The following is a 25,801-nucleotide window of genomic DNA, read 5'->3' as shown; positions in this document are numbered from 1 at the left end:
AGACCTTGGCCTTGAACAGCTGGAAAGGCCAAAAATATCAAGTGTGTCGTTTATCACTTTTTAAGTTTACCTAAAGCCTCTGGACGTTTGCTTTAAAGAGTCCAGTCATCTTTTCACCAGATTTCCTCTCTGTCTGCTAACAGTGTCATATTTGTAATTTTTTTCTTTTTGAATAAGTGTCAAAGACATTTCTTAAAATGATGCATGTTTATGCATTTATGCGTTAAATATGCATTCACTCTTTAGTGTCACATGATCCTTCAGAAATCATTCTAATATGCTGATTTCCTGCTCAAGAAACAATTCTTATTATTATCAATGTTGAAAATAGTTGTGCTGCTTAATATTTTGTGGAAACCAAAGTTTGTCTTTACGGTCACTGTTGATCAATTTAATGCATCCTTGCTGAAGAAAAGTATTCATTTCTTACTGACCCTACATGATTTCGATGTGGTTTAAGACACGCTCTTCATATTTATGTCTTCTGCAGCGGATAACTTATGCAACACGGTCGAACATGGTTGTGAACACCAGTGTGTGAGCACTCCGGGATCATACCACTGTATATGTCCTGAGGGCCATGTGCTTCAGGACGACGGCAAGACCTGCGGAAGTAAGGAACGCTTTCATTCAGATGACCCATATTACGGATGAGATTGTCCTAAACATCAGTTTAAAAGGGGTTTAAAATGCCTAAAGCTGAATTCCTAAAGCTGGAAAAGTTTCTATTTGCAATGTATAGATTGGTGTCGGCAAGAACTGCATGCTTTGTTGTTAAAGGTGAAGTATGTCATTTTTTCAGTGTTGAAATACTTTTATCTCAATTTAATTTTCAGAGATCACTTTAATTAAGTAAGGTGTATTACCATTAGTATTACTATTGCTCATACTTTTATGAAAACCAACGTATTTGTTTCTAAACCGAGGCTAAAGTTTGCATATTTCTCCAATGAGGTTTGTACGGGGAAGCACCTGGTAGACTTTGAAAAATAATTTTTGCAGTTATATTTTGTGGCACAACAATGAGACACTTTTAGACACCTATATAAATCTAAAAAAGTCCCACTTTCTCTGCTAAGCAGTACAAATATTTGTCACAGTTCAGAAATGCATGTTTTGTTTCCTTTGCCCTCTTCAAGCCTGTCGATCCTCCAACATCGACCTGGTCCTCCTCATCGATGGCTCCAAGAGTGTGCGGCCACAGAATTTCGAGCTTGTCAAGCAGTTTGTTAACCAGGTGGTGGATCAGCTGGACGTCTCCCCTAAAGGAACACGCGTGGGTCTCGTCCAGTACTCAAGCCGAGTGCGGACAGAGTTCACGCTCAGCATGTATCAGACAAAAGAAGAGATCAAAAAGGCTGTGATGAATGTGGAATACATGGAGAAGGGAACCATGACAGGCTTGGCTCTCAAACACATGGTGGAGAACAGCTTCACCGAGGCTGATGGAGCCCGTCCTGCTGGGAGGAACATCCCACGGGTCGGCCTGGTCTTTACGGATGGCCGTTCACAGGATGATATTCAAGAGTGGGCCAAGAAGGCCAAGGAAGCAGGTATTATTAATGTGGGGGCCAAAGTGTTACAGTCACAGAAATGAAACAACACTTTAGAAAAAAAATTTGTACACAAATTGTAGTTAAAGAATTTATATTTTATATTAAAAATATGACTTAATTTTTCTTTATTTCTTTCCTTTATCAAAATCGGAAAAAATCACATTTTAGTCTAGTCAAGCTAACTTTTTCGTTTCTTTTTTATAATCTTTTATATATTAAACATTTTTCTAGAACAGATTATAACAAATTAGATAAATTATTGTTTTAATGTAATCAGAAATATCCTACATTCTCCATATTTACAAATATAATAAAAAAATATATATAAAAAATGTTCCTTTATCAAACTTGAAAAAAAGCTTTTTAACATTTAGTTTTTTTTGGTAAATATTATATTCATTTATACATTTTTACATATTTTAGATTATTTATTTCTAGGACAGATTGAAAGATATTAGATAAATTATTTTTTAATGTTAGCAGATATGTCTCTAATTGTCAAAAAAAATTGTGAACCTCCTTTAAAATGAATAAAGATATACATTTTGACAAAAAATTACAGTCAAAAAAGCCTTCTCACTTACCATTTTATAGAAAAATAAAAAATTATATTATTTATACATTTTTTACTCATTTCATGAAAGGTCTGTCCTTTGGAACATTCGCTGTGTCTTGTGTGTTTCAGGCATCACCATGTATGCTGTTGGTGTGGGTAAAGCTGTGGAGGATGAGCTGAGAGAGATCGCCTCTGAGCCTGTGCAAAAACACTTCTTCTACAGCGCAGACTTCACTGCCATCAGCCAGATCGCAGAGAACCTCAAACTCAATGTCTGCGCAGGTGCGTTTGAAACACTGAGAATACACACACACACACACATAGATCTGTATTAGATGGCAAACAAAATTACACAGTATGTTGTTCTTTAGCACCATCTAGAGCCTGATATACACACACACACATGCATTATTTGCCTAAGAAGGTGCCAATGAGTATCCTGTACTGTACAGTATATTCATTATAAAAAGCATTTCCCTCACATTTGCATTTCTGCCAAATGCAAATTTGAGGGAAATTCTTTTTATAATGAAGATTGGTTATTTCATTCTCACTTATTGCAACATTTTTCAGCTGAGAGTCAAGGAGAGATCGAGGTTAAGAACCCCTGCGCTTGTGAAAGTCTTGTGGAGTTCCAACAGGTCACGATGACCACCCTAGACCAGCTCACCCAGAAACATATCCTTTATATATTTATTTCAAATCCTTCAAACAATATGCTTTCTTTTCAGCACATTCAACTACACCATGCAACTCCATTTTTTTGCTCATTAGTGCTGTTTAATAAGGCCAGCATCATTTCGAAAAATCCCTAACCTTATGTGACACTGAAGACTGGAGTAATGATGCTGAAAATTCAGCTTTGATCACAGGAATAAATCACATTTTCAAATATATTAAAAGAGAAAATAGGTATTTTAAATTAAGGCGAGACACTACAGGTGAACAGGGTAAAATTTATAGATAGATATCACCATGAAGCTTCCTCAGTTGATTACTTACATAAGTATATAAAAAATTTATTACAAATATATGATAAAGCCAGGTGCAAAATATTTTTTTCATTTTGTTTACACAAGATGAAAAAAGAATTTCTGAGGGATTTCTGGATATATGCTTTCATTACTTAGGAAATCAAAATATACTGTCCAGCCTTAAAAAATTATAATTTTTGCTATTTGTTTTTTTTAAACGTCACATAAATCAGGCCAGGAATGATTTATTAACAAATCCCTCTGAACATATCTTCAGAATACTGCTAAGTGTATAAATGGAAAGTTTGGTGTACATCGGTGCTACATAGGCTGAGATGTTTATACTGGAGAAAGACAAAAAACTCATTTTGAGAAAACGACATTTAAAGATTTGTAATGTAAAAAATCATACTTTTTTAGTGGAAACAACTATTTACAGACACAATATCTTATCAAATCATTAGCAACAACAATACAAACCACCTAAATCACAGCAAAACTTATAACACAGCATTTATGGCCTTCAACTGAACAGAAAAACAGTCAAAAACACACATATCTAAATGTCAGAGCACATCACGTAATGCATCTAAACGAATCACGTTGTCAGAAATTGACATCAGCCAATGAGATTTCCTTTTTAAAGTTAAAGCCCATTGTACTTTCTTTGAGTTCTGTTGCTCACCATATTTGGATCTGACAGCATTGTACAGGAGAAAGAGAGAGTATATTTCCAACGGTATATGTGATGACAGGGAGCAGACAGCGATCGCGGAGCAGCGTGTTGATTTAGAACGCCAACTTTTGTTGAATTTAGGATACATCTACAGACGCAAATAGACAAATTGTAGTCAAATAAAGACCTAAATGTGTATTCTAGACTTTTTTTCACCACAAGTCTGAAAGAAGACATGTTATTGAAGACAAATAACCCAAAATCTCAAAATTGACCTGTGGAAAAAACAACAACATGTTTTTGCCTGCCGTATCTCGCCTTAATAATATTTCACTAATATTTTACAGTATTTTTATCAAATAAATGCAGCCTCGTGAGAATAATTGCTAAAAAAATTCTTTCAAAAATCTTGCAGACCCCAAACCTTTGAACGCTCGTGTATGACTAGTGGATTTACGCATTATTACAACCAGCTGAAGTGTTTAACAGAAGCCCCTCTGTACGGAGAGATTGTGTCTGTCGGTCTGATCTGTTCCAGACTGGCCCCTCTGCTTTGGCTCCTGACACAAACCTCTGTGACCACACGCTTCAATGGCTCTTTGTTTCAGATCTCTCTCTCAACATCATTTATCCAAGCTCAAAAGAGCCCTTGTCCGTGTCTGAGGCCAGAAACAGATGTTTCTGAACTACTAGATGCAGATGCACGTCTCCGCTGGATCCGTTTAACTAGAACTTGATGAGATTACTAAGGAAGGATGATGGCTCTCATCACAGTTAGATCTTGCTGATAGATGTCCTTCACAGTTGGATGTAGTGTTTTGCATGCTTGCTTCGATACTTTGAGTTCTGTTGCTCAAGTGATGCAGTTCCTAATCCAATTCCCACATCTTCTCATCATCCGTCTGTCTTTTCTCTCCACTGCATCTTTAAATTAAAGTGGAGAGAGGCCAAAAGGCCACTGGGTCTCATTCACTAAGCATACGTACGCACAAATTTGTGCGTGAAATGTGTGTATGAATGATTTTAAGAACAAATCACAAATTACCACAAATTTTGTAATCAAATTTATTCTAAATTCACAAAAAAAAAAAATAGGAACAACTGAAACCACACTTAAGCAAAAAGCACTTACTCTGTATGGCCTTATATCATGTTAAGAAGTGATATTTCATCCTAACACGACTATAATTATTGAAGAATTGCATTAATTGTATTATATAATCCATATATAAAATCATTAAATAATACAATCTAATTTCATCTTAAATGCATTCCATCATATAGAGTTAAAGAGTAAGAAAAGCTGTGTTATAAGCTGTGTTATAGCTGTGTGATGCTGAAAGCACACAAGAGTGTGTTAAAATGAACCTTGCTAGCTGTGCTTCTAAGGAACCACCTAAAAAACACCCAGGATGTGCAAACAAGCGATTAGAAACCACCGAACACACTAGACTTGTATCAGCAAGTTTTGCACTGGTAAACATCTCTCACATCTTCTTAAGAAAATGTAAAAATGGAGTTTGAATATATTTAATGCCTAGCCAAAAAAATGCAGAAAGGTAAGATGCTAAGTATGATTATGATCATTTATTATAGTATATTTCCTTAACTGTATGTCACTGTCAGCTATGACCAAGCGATTGGAAGTGCTGGAGAACCAGTTGCTCACAAGAAAGTGAAAGAGCCCGTCACACAACCGTATGGAGGAGGAAGGGGTCCGCTGGGGGTCAAGGGTCCTACAATCAAAAGATCTACAGGTGTAGATGTCTGAGGCATGAGGCCAAAATAATTCTGCGGCCATGTTTGGACATGGCTAATATTGTTCCCTATTTATACATGATCTGTATTGTATGGTTTATAGAGAGGTATGTATTTATGGAAAATTTGATATTAGCATTTATACACTAAAAAGGGAAATTAAGTGTTTGGTACCACTCTGAAATATTGTCATCATTATCATGTTTGCATCTGTTTTTTATCGGCATCAAATTTGTGTGGATCTATAAAACCTTCCTTTTATGCACATGTATATTACACACACAAAAAACAATTAGTTACAGATGACACTCTTAGAATCATTAGTTTACAGACAAAATACTGATACCAAAAGAGAGAGACACAATGAGCCAAATGAAGCACTCACTCCATATTACCAAAGCTGTTTCCCATCAATGTTGTGCCTGAATATTTGAAATAGTCCGAGGAACATGTCTGATGTTAATTGTTTAACTGGACTGCAAACTGATTTTCTGACTCAAGAATGGCCGGAATGGTTTAACACTAAAATGAGATTTGTGTAAACAGGGTAGTGTGTACAAGTGCCCCTTAAGATTGCAGTTTTTTATTATTGTTATTATTGAAATGTAATTTACTCATACAGAATCCAGTTAAGATACCTCAGAGTACTCTGGCCTCAGGTTTTTATGTTTTCTAGACATTTGCAAAAAGGCTCCATTATAAGACTCTTATATGTGAATTATTGTATGTTTTTTGGATATTTTCAATAACACTCTTTTTTAAAACAATTAAAGCGTGTCTGTATTCTTTCACATTGGGAAATAAAAAATATATAAAATGCCTTTAGAAAGAACAAGTTTCATAACTCAATTGATAAATATATCATATAGTCATGTAGTCCACAACAAATTTCCTTTCGAGGACAATAAAGTATACTACTACTCTCTCTATATATATATATATATATATATATATATATATATATTATATATATTAAATATAATACCGTGGTTATATAATACCCTGGGATGTCAAAAGATGTCAAATGTCTCAATAGAAGCAACCAAATCAAACCACTTTCACAAATACATTTTGAAACTTCTCAAACACAGCAGTTCTTTATTTCTATAAGTATATCTACCGTCTTTTTTCAGGAATATTTTTCTCGTAATGTAAACTTGTGTTATCTATCTTTAAAATAAATGTCACTTTGGTTTGACATGTTATGTAGCATTAAAGTGTTTTTAAGCATGGCTTTATTGTCAAAATGTTTTATAGGACACTGAGTATTAAATACGATAAAGTTTATACTTGAATATGACATGTATTCTCAATGTTTTTCAGACTTGCTGATTGATCAACATTTACATCAGACCCTTAGCATTAACATCTCAAAACAGGATCTCTCTTGATGCCAACAGACCTTTAAACGTCTAAAACAATCTCTTATTATGTTCCATGATCTTTTCCGCATCTCCCCATAGACGTGCTAATCACTCCCAAGAATACAAGCTTCAGAACAACAAGTGTTCCTGACTGCTTTGACCTTCTGCTTGCGGATCTCAAGGGTGTGGGATCGCTCTTGCTCAGACTAGACTCAGTGGAGGTTGTGAAATGTCAGAGATTCCCGCTAGTCTCGGTGGAAAGCGTTGATTACCCCAAACACACTGCAGCTCAGATGCTGAAAGGACAAATGTCTTGTTATCCCAACAATGCTCCCTTTTGTGAATGATTGGCTTTTTTAGGAACACAAACACATGCTGAGGGAAAGGTCAAAGTTTCCCAGAAAGGCTTGAGTTAATTGTTTGTTTGTTTTTGAACAGTCATGTGATATGAAGATGATGTCATGACAAGGTGATGCAACTTTACAGCCTTATTGGGATATTCACTATATTTATTTAACTGATGATGAGACTCACAATCATGGATTTGGCTAAACCTGTCAAAGCCAATTATATAAAAAAAATGAATCCAATGATATTTAATATCATTTATATCATTCAAATTTGCTGAATTGATGCTTAAGAAACATTTATTTGAAGACAAATAAGACAATGCATACAAAGACAAGACAAATAATGCATAAGTATCAGGGATGTTCTTTGTTGCATTAATTATTTATTTTAATTATGATATTTTTTTCAGTAGTGATAATAGATAACTATTCCAGAGGTTACATTGGTTTTAAGTTTAGGTGTTTTTATCTATAAAAACTACAATAAGAGAAAGGTTCAAATGTCATGGTGGTCTGGATGTTACACTCTAAAAATGCTGGGTTGTTTCAACCCATATTTGGGTCAATAATGGACAAACCCAACTGTTGGTTTAAATTAACCTTTTTAATTTAATGTAAATAACCCTTTTGTTTCATTTAAACCAACAGTTGGATTTGTCCATATTTGACCCAAACCTAATAATTTTATAATTTTTAAAACTAATTGTTATTCTTCTTTTTTTAACTAATTGTTATTCGTTTTTTTAGAGTGTAATATCACACCCTAAATTGTTAAAAAATAAATTTTAAAGATCTGAGGGAAATAAAGATCTTTAAGGTCGTTATCATGGTGCTCTCTTTGCCACATCAAAACACTTTTTCTTTATTATTTTTCATATGGCCAGGCCAAAGGATATGTGCAGCATATTGTGACAAAAGGAGCTTGATTATTAGGTTATCCCATGCCTCACTGAGCTGATGGTGACTGTCAGAATCAGAATCGAAGCTTCTAGTTTAGATTCCTACATAAATCAATATATAAGAATAATATATATAACAATGTGTAATGAAAACCCATTTGCTCAGACAGGCTGCAAACTCAAATGTGTACTGAGATAAAAATGTGTGTTTGCATGCCACATTACTATTAAACAAACAAAAACAAAACTATTTAATGTTTGCATTTGAAAACCTTTGAAACCTTGATAAAGACTGATCATTATTCTCTATAATTAGAGACTTATTGTTGCATTTTATTTTCACTGTATGTTGCTTGCAAACATTGGTCTTGTAGCAGAATACACAGCTACTTTTTAATGGCAGTCAGTGGAGAAAGAAATTAAATGTTAAATATAATACCCTGGTTATATCAGGGGATGTCAAAAGATGTCAAAGGGCAGTCAGTGGAGAAAGAAATTGAAATTGAAAGAAATTGGAGAGCACAATGGTGCAGCACAATCACTGAACTTGCTGGGAGGAAAAAAAGGGCAACATTTGTACCTTTAGGGGTACAACAGCTTATCACTGGGATAGGAGGACAACTTTGTACCTTATGTAGCCCTAAAAGGTGCATTTGAGTAGTAAAATGTACCCTTGAGGTAATAAGGCGCAAACATGTCCCTTTAAGGGTACTACCCCACTGACAAGCTGAGAGTGTAACCAAAACTTGACCCCATGTTTTCAAGTCAAAAGTTTGTCCTGAGGTCATGCCATTTTGCTTGAACTCTCCTGACGTCATGAGGTTAGTCATGCACAGATACCAACCTCTATTACCAAGACGAGCATCACATGATATAAAATGAGATTTTTCATCAGTCTGAGGAGGTATTACTGAGGACGAGGTATTACTGTACAAACATCTGAACTTTATGTGACTCTTTGATCAATTTAATGTTAATTTGCTGATACAATTGAATTTTATATTGAGAATAGCATTGTTCTATCTAGACATTCTAGTAATATTGATGCACAATGTTTAACCTTTCATGTTCTCTATTCTTTTTTCCAGAAAGTGGTGTTTTTAAATATGAATTTTTCACTGGTGGGTAACATCACCCAAGCCAACACTTTGAAGGACAGCTTTAGCACAGCGGTGGCTAAGAATGTGGTGGTGGTTAGTTTGTGCATCTCCATCAACTATATCAACGGCACGCTCGTCCACACCTTCATCAAGCATGAGATCTTCAACAGAAACCCTCGGTACATTCTCTTCATTCATATGGTGTTCAACGACATGATTCAGCTGATAATTACAGTCCTTATTCATGTGTTGAGGTACATTGTGTTAACTCTCAATGTCTCTTTCTGCTGTGTTCTATTGTTGAGCGCTACATTCACAACGCTCAACACGCCGCTGAACCTGGCCGCCATGGCTATAGAGCGCTACATCGCTATCTGCAACCCTTTGCGTCATGCTCAGATCTGTACCGTACCTAAAACATACATCCTTATCGGCCTAATCTGGGGCCTGAATGCCATCCAGGCCCTACCAGACCTGTTCGTCCTGTTGGCTACACAACCGCAATCCTTCTTTTACAGCAATGTCTTCTGCTTCAGAGATTATCTGTTCAATAACCCATATATGCTAGAGAATAGAAATGTTATGTATATCATTTACCTGTCATTTGTTGGGCTGACTATAGTTTATACTTACATAAGGATCATGTTTGTTGCAAAGTCCACAAACTTGGATGCTGGGAAAGCTCGAAGTACACTCATCCTACATGGGATCCAGCTTCTGATGTGCTTGCTAACGTTTGTCGGGCCCTTCCTGGACAAGGTGCTGACGGGAATGCTTTTTTTAAATTATGTAGTAATCCACATAATTCCCAGGTTTGTCAGTCCTGTTGTGTACGGCATGAGAGATCAAACATTTTGTAAGTACCTGAAAAGATACTTACTGTGTACAATGTTTCAGACGAGGAGTATGATCAAAACTCTCCAACCCAAAATGAATTTGGCGAAAGTTTCCGATAAATCCATTTGAAGGTTCACTATATCACAATATTGTAAAGAAAGCAACATTTGTGAATGTGATTTGTAGACATGTGTGAAAGAAATTACAGTTTTTTTTACAGTCGCTAAGACAAATCTCTCAATACTTAGGTCACTTTTTCAAAAAAACTCTTCACACACACAACAGAAGTATATGTGGGCTAAACTGTGGATCATTTATCATTGCTTTGGCACAAAATGCATTCAGTGACTACATCTTTCAAATTACATTATTTTCTCACTGCGACACAACAATCACCAAAACTCTGTGTACCTACAGGCTGTTAAACTTAAGGTCAAAACAATAACATAATACAAAACTGAATAAGACAGCAATTTTCTACATTTCTAATATTGTAATGAAATATATTTAGAATCATCTAAAAATTTAATTATATAAAAACAATTAGACAATTTGGACCAACCACAGCTGATTCCTACTGTATCTGTATCAGTGGATGGTGTGTTTAAATTCTTGCAACAAAATACATAATATCATATAAATAAAATCATATTGAGCATACTGCATCATGTCTGATTCATTCCAGTAACATCTATTGCAGTGAAAACAGTAGAGAGGTGTCCTTCTTTTACAGAAGAAAACATTGTATAATGCTCCTGTTGTTAGTGTTTTAAGGTCATTGTTTTGTGGGTGATAAGTGTGTTTGTCTGTCAACCTTTGCTAGTGTTATGGAAGTTATGGTGTTGTGGTGTTGATTTGAGACATGTACACAGTAAAAAAAAAATTTGGTTTAACTTAAAAAAGCAAGTTACCTTGTTGCCTTAAAATTTTGAGTTTGTTGTAATTAAAAAATTGAGTTAATACAATGAAGAAGAATGGTTTAATAAACAGAAAGTCAAAATAGTATGTTATCTTCACCACATTAGCTATCGAAGTTGATTTGATAAAAGATAAAAAGTTGTAATAACAAATCATGAAAATATTTTTTTACAGTGTATGAAGTGATTTGGTAGTTTCAGTGCATTTTGAATGTGAAATGAACTGCTGTGCCAAGCTGAAAGTTGGTTAGGAGATGTAGAGTTTTGAAAAAGTGACCTGAGTATTGAGAAATGTGTCCTAGCGACTGTAAAAAACTGTAATAAATATATACTGTCTACATATGCGGGAATTACTATAGTAAGCATATCATGTGAAAAGCAAATGATAATTTATATGCATGGCAGCTGTATGTGGCAATTTACAGACATGAAAATAATCAATGGTAAAAGTCCCTTTATGACAAAGAAAACGCACATATAATACATGACTAAATCTGCAGTTTCAACCTTTTCCATTTTCATAGCTTTTCCATGGAAAATCTCAGACTCAGACTATATCAGTATAAATGTTTCAGCTCTTCTCGTTCAGTTTAATACATTTGTCTAATATTTAATCCAACTGAATTTAATGGTTAATCTATGAATTTTGGTACACCTATAGATTTCTACAGATATTGATTCTAGACAGTTTGTACAACTTACAATTTTTGATATGATAACTCAGTGTGTGTGTGTGTGTGTGTGTGTGTGTGTGTGTGTGAGTGAGTGAGTGAGTGAGTGAGTGAGTGAGTGAGTGAGTGAGTGAGTGAGTGAGAGAGAGAGAGAGAGAGAGAGAGAGAGAGAGAGAGAGAGAGAGAGAGAGAGAGAGAGAGTGAGAGAGAGAGAGAGAGAGAGAGAGAGAGAGAGAGAGAGAGAGAGAGAGAGAGAGAGAGAGAGAGAGAGAGAGAGAGAGAGAGAGAGAGAGAGAGAGAGAGAGAGAGAGAGAGAGATTTGTTCGTATCAGATTGATCAGAGATGCATCAATGGAGACAAATACATCAAATACACCATTTTGTAGATTTTCCACGTTACTGCTCACCCCTATAATGTTCAAGTACAGTACAGATTCAGTCATATGCCACAGTGAGAACATTTACTGTATTGGCAACAAACTCTGTTCTAGCACAAAACCTCATGGCAGTTTTAAACCTCATCACAACTTTTGATAACACGCTAGATACTATTACAGACATTATGGATTCAATTACATAAGTTATGTTATGTAAGTGTATTTTCTAATGTGGCAACTGTAGCCTTTATTACTGTAATTATTTCAGTAACAAAGATGATTTGAAACATGTATCTTGAATTGTTTGCTGTTGAATGAACTGATTGTTAAAAGTACTAAATTGAAAGAAGATCAAACTGTTGTGTTTCGGTGATTAAACCAAATTCTCTCATTACATATTACAAAAATCATGTGTTTGAAATGATTATGTGAACTGAAATGTGTATAACTATAATGAAAGCAGGGATCAGGTTTTGAAAGAATGAGCTGTGATCAGATTTTTGTACTAAGAGTTTTGAAAATGTAGGCTACCCCTTAATAGTAGGCTACCAAAGCAAATAAAATGAAAACTCTCTCATCACATATTAGATCACATACAATATTATTTCTCTTTAATATGATCTGTAATGTTGGTTACACCAGATGACAACAAAAACATTACTGACCTATTACTAAAACCCCAGCTGATATTACCTCCATTTGTGTGTGTTAAATGTCAAAAGTTTTTCTGAAGGATCATGTGACACTGAAGACTGGAGTAATGGCTGATGAAAATTCAGCTTTGCATCACAGGAATAAATTATATTTTGAAGTAGCCTATATTAAAATAGAAAATCATTATTTTAAAGGGGTGGTAAAATCCCCTTGTCACAAGATGTGAAATAAGTATTTGATGTCCCAGAGTGTGTATGTGAAGTTTTAGCTCAAAATACCCCACAGATATTTTTATATAGCATGTTAAAGTTGTCATTTTTTGAGGGTGAGCAAAAACACACCGGTTTTGTGTCTGTCCCTTTAAATGCAAATGAGCTGCTGCTCCCGGCACAGGGGGCGGAGCTTCAAGAGCTCGTGTCCTTTTACCTCACACAGACATGCACTGAACATTTCAAAAACTTTTAGCCTTTTATGTTCAAATCGGAGTCAGACAATGATGGAGAGACTCAAGAAGAAGTGACAACATCCAAAATGCAATAGGACATTTCTGATTGGTTAGTTGATGAATATTATTGATCTGTATTACTTAAGGTGGACGATGATGCAATTTTCTTCTAGAAACAAACTTTGTTGTATTATTTTCATGTTATCACTGTGAAGCTGCTTTGATACAATCTGTATTGTAAAAAGCGCTAAACAAAGGTGACTTGACTGACTTATGTAGCTGATGTGGAGTTAACTATCTTCTAGTCATTGATTAGCATATTAGCATAGGAGGGGTTTATGTAAATTCTAGGGTTGGTGATGTCACTAACTCAGGAGGAATGTCATGTAGTCTCTACCAGTCGTTTGTTGTAGTCCTTAAAAAACGATTCCTTTAAAAGCAAATATCTCCCTTTGCTTTGAGCTTTGAGCGTTGTAACTTTGCAGATGTTGTTTATGCTCAAACAGCAGCATTACACACTAAATGAAATCATATGAAATCATAATCAACCACCCCTTTAAGTTTTACAATTTCACAATATTACTGTTTTCTGATCAAATAAATGCAGGCTTGATGAGCACTTTCAAAAACATTCAAAATAGTAACGTTTCCAAACTTTTGACCAAATAAATGGCCGATTATTGTCACATTACAGCACAGATGTTGTATTTGCAGGAACTGGAAGCGTGAGCAGGAGAGTAAGAAGGTTGAGTAACTGCAGTCAGTTTGTAGGTAACTTAGCTGGATGATAACAGGGATCTTGATGTGATTAAAGATGGCTGAACGGGACTCAAGCAAGCTAAAGGAGAGTGACTGACGACTGAACTGTGATGTGGACGGTGACTGCTAGGGTGAGATACCGAGGGTGATTGCTCGCAGGTGCGTGTGATGGTAGAGTGTGTGCAGGTGGCGAGCAGGGAGGATTCTGGGAAGTGTAGTGACAGAGGTGATGGACTGGTGACTGAGGATGTGACAATTATAAGGCCATTTTTCTAAGGCCTCCAAATATATTGTTCTCATCCTCCAACTGCTTAACCTTTTTCTATATATGGAGGCATGCAAAAATGGCCTATTCCATATGAAGTGCAGATTCAGATATTTATTTCTATCTGACTTGATCCTGCTGTAGAAGAAACCATGATGAATTACTGAAAGAACTGTCTGAATTCTTCCAATATACATTTTCCTACACCTTTGTGTTTCCCCCCCCCCACCTTTATTTTCCCCAGTGACATATAGGGCCTAACTGATGTCATCATCTACAATCAGAGTGTGTGAGTATTTAAAAAGCTGCCATGTCTTCACCGGAGCTGCGTGCCAGACAGGGGCGAGTGCTGGACAAGGGTGAGTACTGGGGTCTGACTGGTTACCTTGCAGGTCTTTTTTCCATTAATTCACTATTTCTATTCATTCATTCTGTCTATGAATGATATGCTACTTACATCTTGACTGAATAGTGATTTCTGCTACATTACTTATTTTCTGGATGGTTGCTTATTTTCAAAAGCACTAAAAACAGAAGAAACAAATAGTTTTTATCTAGGCTACATCATAAACCAAAAATCATACACATTATTTGCTTAAAGGACCTGGAAGCATGATTTGAAGAGCTGATTTATGCATAATTCATTATTTGTGTCTTTATAGGAATATTATCTTCTTCTGCTTTTTTAAAACATGTTTAATATTGAATGTTTTAATGCAATATGTTTTTCAGTGATTTATTTGGTGCATCACCATATTCATGTGTGTTCTTGTAGATATGATCAAATATGTATCTTGAATGCAATGTCACTTTGGATAAAAGCATCAACCAACTGAAAAATAAATATAAATATGTATGTATAAAACCCCCCAAACAATACATTGAAATATTAACGGTTGTTGTTAAACTTCTTAATTAAAAAAATATATTGATGTTTAAAAATACAAATATATTTGTATTTATAAATATTGAATAAACCCCCAAATAATATCTTGAAATAGTAATCATTGTTTAAAAACTCTTTAATAATATTTAAAAATATAAATATATTTATAAATATAAATATGTATGTCTAAAACCCCACAAACAATATCTTGAAATATTAAATGTGGTTAAAAAAGGCTTTACTTCTTTTTATTAATGTTTTTATGATTGGCAATCTTGTCATGCATTTATGTGTTTGTTTTTTTCAGACTCAAGCCCTGAATGATGAATTCAACAGTGGGCCAACAACTCCTCGTGCGAGACACGTTCACTACGGCCTTCATCAAGAACTTCCTCGTGGTCCTGGTGTGGTTCCTCCTCAGCTACATCAACGGCAGCGTAGTGGCCACGTTCTTCAGACACCAAATCTTTTACGAGGACCCTCGCTATATTCTCTTCATACATATGGTCATTAATGACGCAGTGCAGCTCACTGTAACCATTGCTCTGTTTGTGGTCAGTTACGCCTTGTACACTATCAGTGTAGGAGTGTGTTGTTTCTTTATCCTGGTGGCAGTGTTCACCACCCGCAGCACACCTGTGAACCTGGCCGGCATGGCCCTCGAACGCTACATCGCCATCTGCTACCCTCTGCGCCATGCCCAGATCTGCACCGTGCGCCGTGCCTACATGCTCATAGGGGCCATTTGGTTCGTATCTGTGGTTCCTGACATCACTGACCTATTCGTGACCTTAGCCACAGAACCTCTCAGTTTCTTCCAAACCGCTGTTTTTTGTCTCAGGCCGAATGTGTTCAAAGACCCGGTGCTGCTGTATAAGCGGCAGGCGTTCGATGGGATTTATTTCTCGCTGGTGTTCCTCACGCTGCTGTGCACGTATCTGCGGGTCGTGTTCGCGGCTCGTGCGCTCTCCACCGAGAGAACGTCCGCCAAGCGGGCCACCAACACCATCTTGCTCCACGGGATGCAGTTGCTCATGTGCCTCCTCTCTTACGTGTCTCCCAGCGTGGAGGGCATTTTAAACATCATCTTCCCGGGACGCATCCTAGAAATCCGCTTTGCCAACTATCTAATTGTCTATATTTTGCCACGCTTTTTGAGTCCAATCATATATGGAGTGCGGGATAAAAAGTTCCGCAAGCACCTGAAGGGGTATTTTGTGTGTGGTCGCCTTGTAGACACAAGAGTAGAATGCAAAGGTGAAGAAGATTAAATAGATTGTTATTTTTCTAATATTATAATGTGCCAAGGGTTTGGAATCTGATATGTGACGCATTGTGTTTCTGTCTTGGCAAATGTTTAGTTTTAAATGAATAGAATATCCCATAAATTCTGAAAATGTTCACTCCTAATAATGTTGAATAAATCTGAGCTTTATGTATAAATGTATTTATATATTATAATAAGAAATACATATAGACCATCATTGTTTTTAAAGTGTTGATTTGGGCTATATCGTTTTATTTATTTATATGTTTTGTTTAATGGTAGCCTAAAATGGTAACATAATATTAACTGGTTTTATTCATGTCAAAAATGTTATTTAGCATCACTAATTCACTCTAAATACATGAATGTGGAACTGTTTTTTTATTTTTATTTTTTTAATCAGATCGAATAGTTTAAAGGGTTAGTTCACCCAAAAATGAAAATTATGTCAGTAATCACTCACCCTCATGTTGTTCCAACTCCGGACAGTAGTATATTCCTGCACAACCGGAGGCTGCAGTTTTAGGACCCCAGTTTTAGGACCGCAGTTTTAGGACCCTAGTTTTTTGTGACAGCGCCACCTACCGAACTGGATGATATAGCGGTGGCTGCTGTTTCAGGACCGCAGTTCTAGGATCCAGGTGGTTTAGTTTGTACATAGTATCAAGATCCACCTTGATCCTAAGTCTCATTAGAAAATATATATATTTTAACAAATAAGATTATGGAATAGAAAAGCTCCTGCAGCAGGTGGATTAGAGCAAGTAGCATCAAGCTACACGACACAATTTAAAAGATTAATATTAAACTTTTACTTAAAGCTCACTTTAAACCACCATCGAGTAACTTAAGATAGGATATTTGTACCATATTCCGGTCGCGGTTTAAAATGGTTTTAAGTCATAAAAAGATGTTGAAATATGGTATAATAAAGCAATTTATATGCAGCTAATGGCTACACCTTGCTTGGCAATACTGTAAACATTCTTAATTCATATGAAAATACCCAAAATTGCACGAAAATCACACACAAACCACATATACTCGAAATCGTGCATTTATTAGCTTGTTTCGGGTGAAGAGATGTGTCTTAGCTTTGTTATCACGGATAACAGGACCGCGTCATGCAGAAGGGCAGGATTATTGTCACGTTGAACCACGTGAGATGATTGACAGCTGTACAGCGAATGAGACTTGCGTACATTACTGACGCAAATCAGGAAGAGGAGACCCAAATCTCTCTGTGTTCGCTGTTTGAGTTTTATCATAAACACTATCGAGTCTTAAATCTTTCTAATGATGCTCAGTTTGTCCAGATAAAATAAGTAAGAGTGTGATGTTTTAACGAGTAATGAATGTTGAACAACAATCTGTTGTGATCAACAATGTGATCTTTTATCTTTGCCGCGAAAGGGGTTAAATTTGTGTTTTTGGTAATCCAGTTCGGTAGGTGGCGCTGTCACATTAAACTAGGGTCCTAAAACTGCGGTCCTAAAACTGGGGTCCTGAAACTGCAGCCTCCCATTGTGCAGGAATACCCTTCTCACTCCGGAAGACTTTCGTTCATCTTCGGAACCTCTGAGTGAGTTCACGTGTAACAGCGCAGCGCTTCTGGGTTGTACGTCAGAACGTAGGTTCACTATTGGCCGACGCTGGTCATGTGTGTGATGCTGGCCAATAGTGAGCCTACGTTGTTCTGACGTATAACCCAGAAGCGCTGCGCTGTTACACTACATGAACTCACTTGGAGGCTCACACAGAAGAAAATTAATAGCTGAATAAAGTTTTTTTTGTTCGTTTTTTCGCACAAAAAGTATTCTCGTCGCTTGATGACCTTATGTTTGAGCCACTGTAGTCACTTGGACTATTTTAAACCTTGTCTTAACTAACTTTCTGGGCCGGCAAGTTTCTATTACAACAGAAGCCTATGGAGGAGTGAGACAGTGCTCAGATTTAATCAAAAATACCTTAATTTGTGTCTTACGGAGTTAGAACAAAATTTTTGGGTGAACTAACACTTCAAGGTAACAACTGCAGGTTACCACTTTTTAAACTGTGTACAGTATATAATCATTGGTTTTGTCGTCTATAAAATATTATGTTAATGTAAAAAAAACAACCTTTTTCACTTTAACTTTTTCAATAAAGCCGAATTGTACATTTGCCAAGAAAATTCTATAAAAACAATAAACATTATTTCAAAAAAAATTGTGTAATCACATTCTATAGTCAGAAGTTGTAGCTAATTTATTTATCTAGCAATAGCGAGCTATAGCTTTGAAAGCATAAGAATCACCCTCCCTTCAGAGTGTCTCCAAAGCCACACCTCCTTCAAAACACATGAACACAACAGCAGGGAGTAAACAAAAGAGTCACGAGAGACGGCGTTAAACTACCTCATGTCTCAAAGCACATAACATTACAATAATAATGAACATAAACACCTTAAAGAGCACTGACCTGTACCACGTGACCTGACTATAGCCTGGTCCAACCATACTTTCGTACATTTCATTTGTACAGAGAGTCTGGCCTCTCTCCATTGACAAGCGTTAACTTTCTTGAAGGCGGGCACTCTGTTGAAGTTTAAAACTATTGGATCTGCCCAGAGGCACTCTGGATCTGCCATAACCAAACGCTAACGTTTGTCGTGACGAAACTTCAACTCAAACTAGCGCACGTCCTCAACGTCATCGTTCTCAGCCACTCCCTCTGTTCGCTGATTGGACCAGTAAAAAATTGACCGCAGAAAACCCACGAATATACCGCAAACCCAGACGACGTACTGAAGGAAAATGAAAATTGAGCGGAAGTACGTAGGAGGGCAGAGCCAGGCTGACTGCTGCAGATTCATTTTGCCGCTGATAGTGTAAATTCACGTCACAAACCGCTCCGAGTATGACGTCACGGGTTTCCATCGCTTCCAAATGACAGTAGTAATGGCGTGAGCGCAGCATAAGCTGTTGTTTTGGTTCAGTAGGAACTGTAAAAGGCGGCTGCTGTTTCGTTGTGGTGCTCGGTGACTGACGTCTGTCTAACTCTGCAGAGCATGAAACGTGTTGATGACGTGTGATGTCTGCGCGAGCAGGTGCGCGGAGGACTGAATGCAATGATTGGACGAACAGTTTATGGTCCTACGCCTTCCACAGAAGATATACACACACACACACACACACACACACACACACACACACACACACACACACACACACACACACACACACACACACACACACACACACACACACACACACACACACACACACACATATATACAGTATATATATATGCTGTACTATACTGATATATATATATATATATATATATATATATATATATATATATATATCAGGATGTGAGAGTCTTTCAACCAGCTTGCTGTAACAAAACCAGCTTGTCTTTGTTTTGTACGTCACATTAGAAAATTGTGGCCTGGACGACATATGGAATATATTGGCAGACATTGTGCCTTTACTAGAACCAACCTGATCTTATTAGAATTTGTGAGTATAGTATGAATTTGTTTGAATTTTAATACAAACTTGTATGAAAATATAATGGAGGCAAGATGACGTTGCACAAACTCAGACTCAAATATGACTTTTTCCAATTAAGATATCTTTGTTTTGGTTTTCTTTACTTTTGCAGAGTTTGAGAGAGTGATACATGCATTTGACTACTGCAATTCTCTTTATATTAGAACAAGTAAATCTACTGTAATATTAATCGTCTTCAATCGGAACAAAATGCATCCGCCAGGCTTCTGATCGGCTCCCAGAAATTTGACTTTTTGTATTTAAAGCTCTGACCCTCAATACCTCTCTGACCTTCTTAATCCAAATACATCTGCAAGATTTCTGAGGCTGTCTGATCTGAGCAAAGTTAACCCTTCCAAGATCCAGACTAAAATTGAGGGGTGATCGTGCTCCATTTCCATAGCTGGGCCAAAACTGTGGAATAGTCTCCCGGTTTCTCTCAGATTAGTTTGATCAGAATCAGAATTTAAATCCAAGTTTAAAAATATTTTACCGCTTATAACTGCTCTTATAGTCTAAGGTTAAGTCCTTTTATCCTTTTATCTCTTTTCACTCTTTCTTGTGCTTTATAGTGTTTATGCACTTTTAATGTTTTGATGTCTATTTTAGTTTGGCTCTAGGCACAGTGGTCAACTGTGCTTTATAAATAACAAAATTGATTTGGCAGACAAACAAAATCATATTTAAAAGTTAATTTAACATGTGTTGCTTTACACCTCTGTTGACATCCTTTTGCCCCTGGATGGGAAAAACAAACCAGTGCTATGGAGTAAAATGTCAAACCCCTGAAGAGTTTTCAGGGCATTCTCCAATCAACCACCTTGATCTATATCACATCCATACAGTATATAAGATTCAACACAGGGGCTGTCAGGGAAGGGCAGGGGGAATTTTAGGTGAGAGGGTGACATCGCTGTACTCTAGTTACCATTCTTGAAATGAAGCAATTTGGATAATACCCATTACACTGGGACATATTTTGACACTGGTTAATGACATTATTTCTTTCAGGAAAAAAAAACATGTCTAATTATGTGTTCTTATTTAATTGATATTCTTATTCTATTGCTAGTAGCTCTAGCAATAGAAATGTGTTTATTTTATTTTTTTATTTTATATACTTGCTTATGCATGTCTTTTAATATGTCTTTTTCTGTATTTAGCTTTACTTACTGATTAAAAGATGCCGATTGTATAGCCTATTATATTGAGTGTATTGCACATACTGTGTCTATAATGTGTGCTTTATCATGTCAGGTTGAGAACATGAACTCCAGCGCTGTCTCAGAGTACGGTAACTCTACTTTACTCCTTCTGAATGCCATGCCGCGGGACAGCTTCAGTGCTGCTCTCACTAAAAACATCGTGGCTGTGCTTGTATGGCTGGTGCTCAGTGGCCTTAACTGCAGTATGGTGTCCACTTTCCGCAAGCACAGTTTCTTCTATGAAGATCCACGTTATATCATGTTTATCTGCATGGTCATTAATGATGCCGTACAACTGACACTGGTAACCTCCTTGTATGTGGTAAGTTTTAAGATTAAATATGTGGCCAAAAATGAGTTAAAAGACACTTAAGCTACACTTATAAATGCCTGAATGTCATTGCATTGGAAGCTAAATATCTTCTATAATCTTCAAAATATCTATAATATTTTATTTAGCCAGTTTAAAGTATGCTGCCATTCAAAAGTGTCTTTTATACTCACCAAGCCTGCTTTATATGGTAAAAAAATATTGTCAATATTATGAAGTTTTATTCCAAATTTAAAATAACTTTTTTATTCGAATATATTGTAAAATATAATTTATTCCTGTGATGCAAAGCTGAATTTTCAGCATCATTACTCCAGTCTTCAGTGTCACATGATTTTTCAGAAATTATTCTAATATGCTGATTTGCTGCTCAAGAAATATTTCGTATTATTATTATCAATGTTGTGCTGTAAACCATGAAGCCTTTTTTCCAGGATTCTTTGATGAATAGAAAGTTCAAAAGAACAGCATTTTTGTATCATTATAAATGTCTTTACTGACACTTTTGATCAATTTAATGCATTGTTGCAGAATAAAAGTATTCATTTATTTAAAAAAAACTCCATAATTACTATTTACTCCATAAATACCAAACTTTTGAACACTAAGTGTTTTTAAAAACACTATAAAAGTCTATAAAATGAATATACCCTGTCCAACTTGTGAAATCATTATTTTGTTTTGATATTGTCTGTTTTTAGAAAGCTAAATACAATTTTCATTTGACTAAAACTGAAAAAAAAGTTTAAGTTTACTTACTGATGAAGAAAATCAAGTTGAAACTCTGAGTAGAAGTTTAATGGATGAAAACAAAGATGCTAAAACATAATGAGTGTATAATGAAACAATGTCTGTGTCTAATATATTGTTTGTGGCCCTTTCCTCCTGTTGTAGGTGAGTTATGCCTTCTCAAAGATCTTGGCGTCTGCCTGCTGCCCGCTGGTCATGACCGCTGTGATGACCACCCGCTCCACACCGCTCATCCTGGCCGGCATGGCCCTGGAGCGCTACGTCTCCATCTGCTTCCCGCTCCACTACAGCCACATCTGCACAGTCACACGCACCGTGTGGATCATCGGGGGGATCTTCCTCCTGAGCTTCACTCCTCCGCTCACCGATCTTCTCATCACTGTCGCCAAAGAACCACCACTGTTCTTCCACACGTCCATTTTCTGCGATCAATCGCTCCTATTCCGAGACCGCTCGATCTATTACAAGAACTGCGTGTTTGATAGTGTGTATTTCTCTTTTGTCTTCTTGTCTTTACTTTATACGTACTCTAAGATCGTGCTGACAGCCCGTGCGGTCTCCACTGACCAGGTGTTGGCCAAGAAGGCCCGTAACACAGTCCTGCTCCATGGGGTTCAGCTGCTATTGTGCATGTTGGCGTTTGTCGTGCCGTCCATGCAGGCTCCGCTCATACAACTGTTTCCGATGTATGGCCTAGAGATACGTTATGTTAATTTTCTTCTGGTCTACATCATCCCAAGATTTCTCAGTCCAATGATATATGGATTTAGGGACGAGAAGTTTCGCAAGTATTGGCTCAGATTCTTTATCTCTAAAGCACAGAGAGTAAAACCGGTCAGCCATTTCTCTCAAAAGCTTGGATGATATTCCACATGAATGGTTTGTGGGAGACGCCGATTTCTGGAGAGAGTTCATGTGTAGGAGACATTTTAACATCCAACAGGACATTAGAAGAAAAGGCTGATATGATTGAAAGGACATTATTTTTCAGTGGAACAAATACATATAATCATGCACTGAAGTAACGGAAAATAACTGTTTGAAAAGAAAACAAACTGTGTTCCCTGCACATTGTGTAACTGTTGAACAAAGTTTGGCACCATCAACATTTGATTTAAAGGGGGTGTTGAGTATGATTTAACTTTTCTAACTTTAGTTAGTGTGTAATGTTGCTGTTTGAGCATAAACAACATCTGCAAACTTACAATGCTCAAAGTTCAAAGCCAAGGGAGATATTTGCTTTAAAAGAAATAGTTTTTTTTAGGCAAAACGAAGGTAAAACTGGAGGCGGCCAATACAAACCAGCACAGATTCGGCTATAATGAGGAGCTTAAATTATTATTATTATTATTAAATGTCATCTTGCTGTGTTGTTGGGTGCAAGAATCAACGGAGTACAGGCTCCAAATTGAAATTTTATCGCTTAATGTTTTCTAATGCACATCATTAAAACTGCACCATATGTCACTCTTTACATTGTCGTCTTCTGGCCTTCGCGCTGGCTCGGCAGAACTGCGGATCGTACCACACAAGTCTTGTGCGTGACCATTCAGCACATAGTTATAGGCATCTAAAGATTTATATTCTCTTTACACTCAGTTTCTCTATCGGGTAACATTAGGTGCAGAAGTCAGGCCACTCAACCGGAGGTAGCGTTAACGTTAATCCTGTCAGATCGTCCATCATTGACTGAGCGTGTACGGGTCGGCCAATCTGGTTCCGTCTGTTAAAATTAACTTTTGCAAATAACAATCGCGGTCCTGGACAGTGAGTGACCTTGCATATTAAGATAAAATCGGATTTTCTCCAGTCATTGTTAAAAAACAAGCTAACAAAACTTGCAAACTAACGTTAGTGAAGCTGACAGAGGGATCGTTCTGCCACCACCTAAGCTCCGCCCCTAAAAAAAGTCACCATGCTTACTAACTGAAAAGGGGTCTATGGACTACACGACTTTCCTCCTGGGTTAGTGACATCACCAACCCTAAAATTTACATAAACCCCTCCCCTGGGAACACACAGAGGGAGAGTTGTTGTCGTGCACATTTGTGAGTCAGCTCAAACTTTAGCATCCATCTCACATGCAATAGAAAGTCACTCTGTGTGCGTCTCACAACAGTTCCTATACGAGCGATTTATAGAATATCATGACAGAATATGCTAATTGAAGATCGTTAACGCCACATCAGAAACATAAATTCATCAACTAACCATTCAGAGACTTCCTGTTGCATTCTACATGTTGTCACTTCTTCTTGAGTCTCTCGATCATTGTCTGACTCCGTTTAAACATAAAATGACCGTTTCTGCCCCTGTGAGAGCACAGCAATTGCATCATCATTAGTTTATATAGGCTATCATACATTGCTTAAAGGTCAGGGGCCATAGCAATACGTCAGGTTTGTTTATGCACTCTTTGTCTTGAAATTTGTAAAGTTTTACCACAGTCTTACAAAAATGTGAATGTATTTTCTCTTCAGCTATAAATTATTAATTGTGCTTTTATAATTCGTATGTATTATTATCTATACTCCAAGTGAGCTTGTACTTTATACTGATAATTGTATTGTTAACACTGAGTTTTGAGACTTTACAACATATGTCGGTGTACTTAAGTAGTATAAGTGTATAATAAGTGTATAAGTAGTTTAACCACCAGAACTGTTCAGCTATTGCAGGTTACAGGATCATAACAATGAACAGCACCGTTCCAGTGGATCAGTTTTATGACATGTTCATCAAGAACTTCATCAGTGTTGTCCTCGCCCTAATCATCAACTACACTGAACAAAATTATAAACACAACACTTTTGTTTTTACCCCCATTTTTCATGAGCTGAACTCAAAAATCTAAGACTTTTTCTATGTACACAAAAGGCCTATTTCTCTCAAATATTGTTCACAAATCTGTCTAAATCTGTGTTAGTGAGCACTTCTCCTTTACCGAGATAATCCATCCACCTCACAGGTGTGGCATATCAAGATGCTGATTAGACAGCATGATTATTGCACAGGTGTGCCTTAGGCTGGCCACAATAAAAGGCCACTCGAAAATGTGCAGTTTTATCACACAGCACAATGCCACAGATGTCGCAAGTGTGCAATTGGCATGCTGACTGCAGGAATGTCCACCAAAGGTGTTGCCCTTGAATTGAGTGTTCATTTCCTTACCATAAGCCGTCTCCAAAGGCGTTTCAGATAATTTGTCAGTACATCCAACCGGCCTCACAACCGCAGACCACGTGTAACCACACCAGCCCAGGACCTCCACATCCAGCATCTTCACCTCCAGGACAGCTGCTGCAACAATTGGTTTGCACAACCAAAGAATGTCTGCACAAACTGTCAGAAACCGTCTCAGGGAAGCTCATCTGCATGCTCGTCGTACTCATCTGGGTCTCGTTCAGTTCGTCATCGTAACCGACTTGAGTGGGCAAATGCTAACATTCGATGGCGTCTGGCACTTTGGAGAGGTGTTCTCTTCACGGGTGAATCCCAGTTTTCACTGTACGGGGCACATGGCAGACAGCGTGTATGGTGTCGTGTGGGTGAGCGGGTTTGCTGATGTCAACGTTGTGGATCGAGTGGTGGCGGTGGGGTTATGGTATGGGCAGGCGTATGTTATGGACAACGAACACAGCAGGTGCATTTTATTGATGGCATTTTGA

General features: G+C 37.0%; 3 protein-coding genes across 7 annotated transcripts in view; all 3 read left to right on the top strand.

The window, feature by feature from the left end:
• The window catches only part of matn4 (matrilin 4), a 23,115-nt gene extending 16,835 nt beyond the window's left edge, over positions 1-6,280 (top strand). For all 5 annotated transcript variants that reach the window (XM_079628743.1, XM_079628746.1, XM_079628744.1 and 2 more), the window contains 5 exons: positions 491-613; positions 1,140-1,553; positions 2,242-2,394; positions 2,686-2,790; positions 5,383-6,280. In XM_079628743.1, the coding sequence (XP_079484869.1) occupies positions 491-613; positions 1,140-1,553; positions 2,242-2,394; positions 2,686-2,790; positions 5,383-5,441 (854 nt within the window). In that variant the 3' untranslated portion in view covers positions 5,442-6,280. The remainder of the gene's footprint in view (positions 1-490; positions 614-1,139; positions 1,554-2,241; positions 2,395-2,685; positions 2,791-5,382) is intronic.
• Positions 5,463-25,801, top strand: LOC307006985 (uncharacterized protein; the record flags this gene model as incomplete). The annotated part of the gene is made up of 8 exons (XM_079628536.1): positions 5,463-5,519; positions 5,624-5,627; positions 6,984-7,105; positions 9,222-9,992; positions 21,105-21,374; positions 22,278-22,967; positions 25,311-25,445; positions 25,541-25,801. 8 exons carry the CDS (start codon positions 5,463-5,465, stop codon positions 25,799-25,801), a joined length of 2,310 nt encoding a protein of 769 aa, XP_079484662.1.
• Positions 13,079-16,482, top strand: LOC307006576 (odorant receptor 131-2-like). Its single transcript, XM_079627680.1, has 3 exons — positions 13,079-13,243; positions 14,403-14,517; positions 15,352-16,482. Exon 3 carries the CDS (start codon positions 15,365-15,367, stop codon positions 16,313-16,315), a length of 951 nt encoding a protein of 316 aa, XP_079483806.1. The 5' UTR covers positions 13,079-13,243; positions 14,403-14,517; positions 15,352-15,364; the 3' UTR covers positions 16,316-16,482.

The sequence above is a fragment of the Phoxinus phoxinus genome, assembly GCF_949152265.1.
Source record: "Phoxinus phoxinus genome assembly, chromosome: 11".
NCBI classification, from domain to species: Eukaryota; Metazoa; Chordata; class Actinopteri; order Cypriniformes; family Leuciscidae; genus Phoxinus; species Phoxinus phoxinus.
Note: the sequence above shows the minus strand (reverse complement) of the source record. Positions and strands in the feature narration are given on the sequence as shown.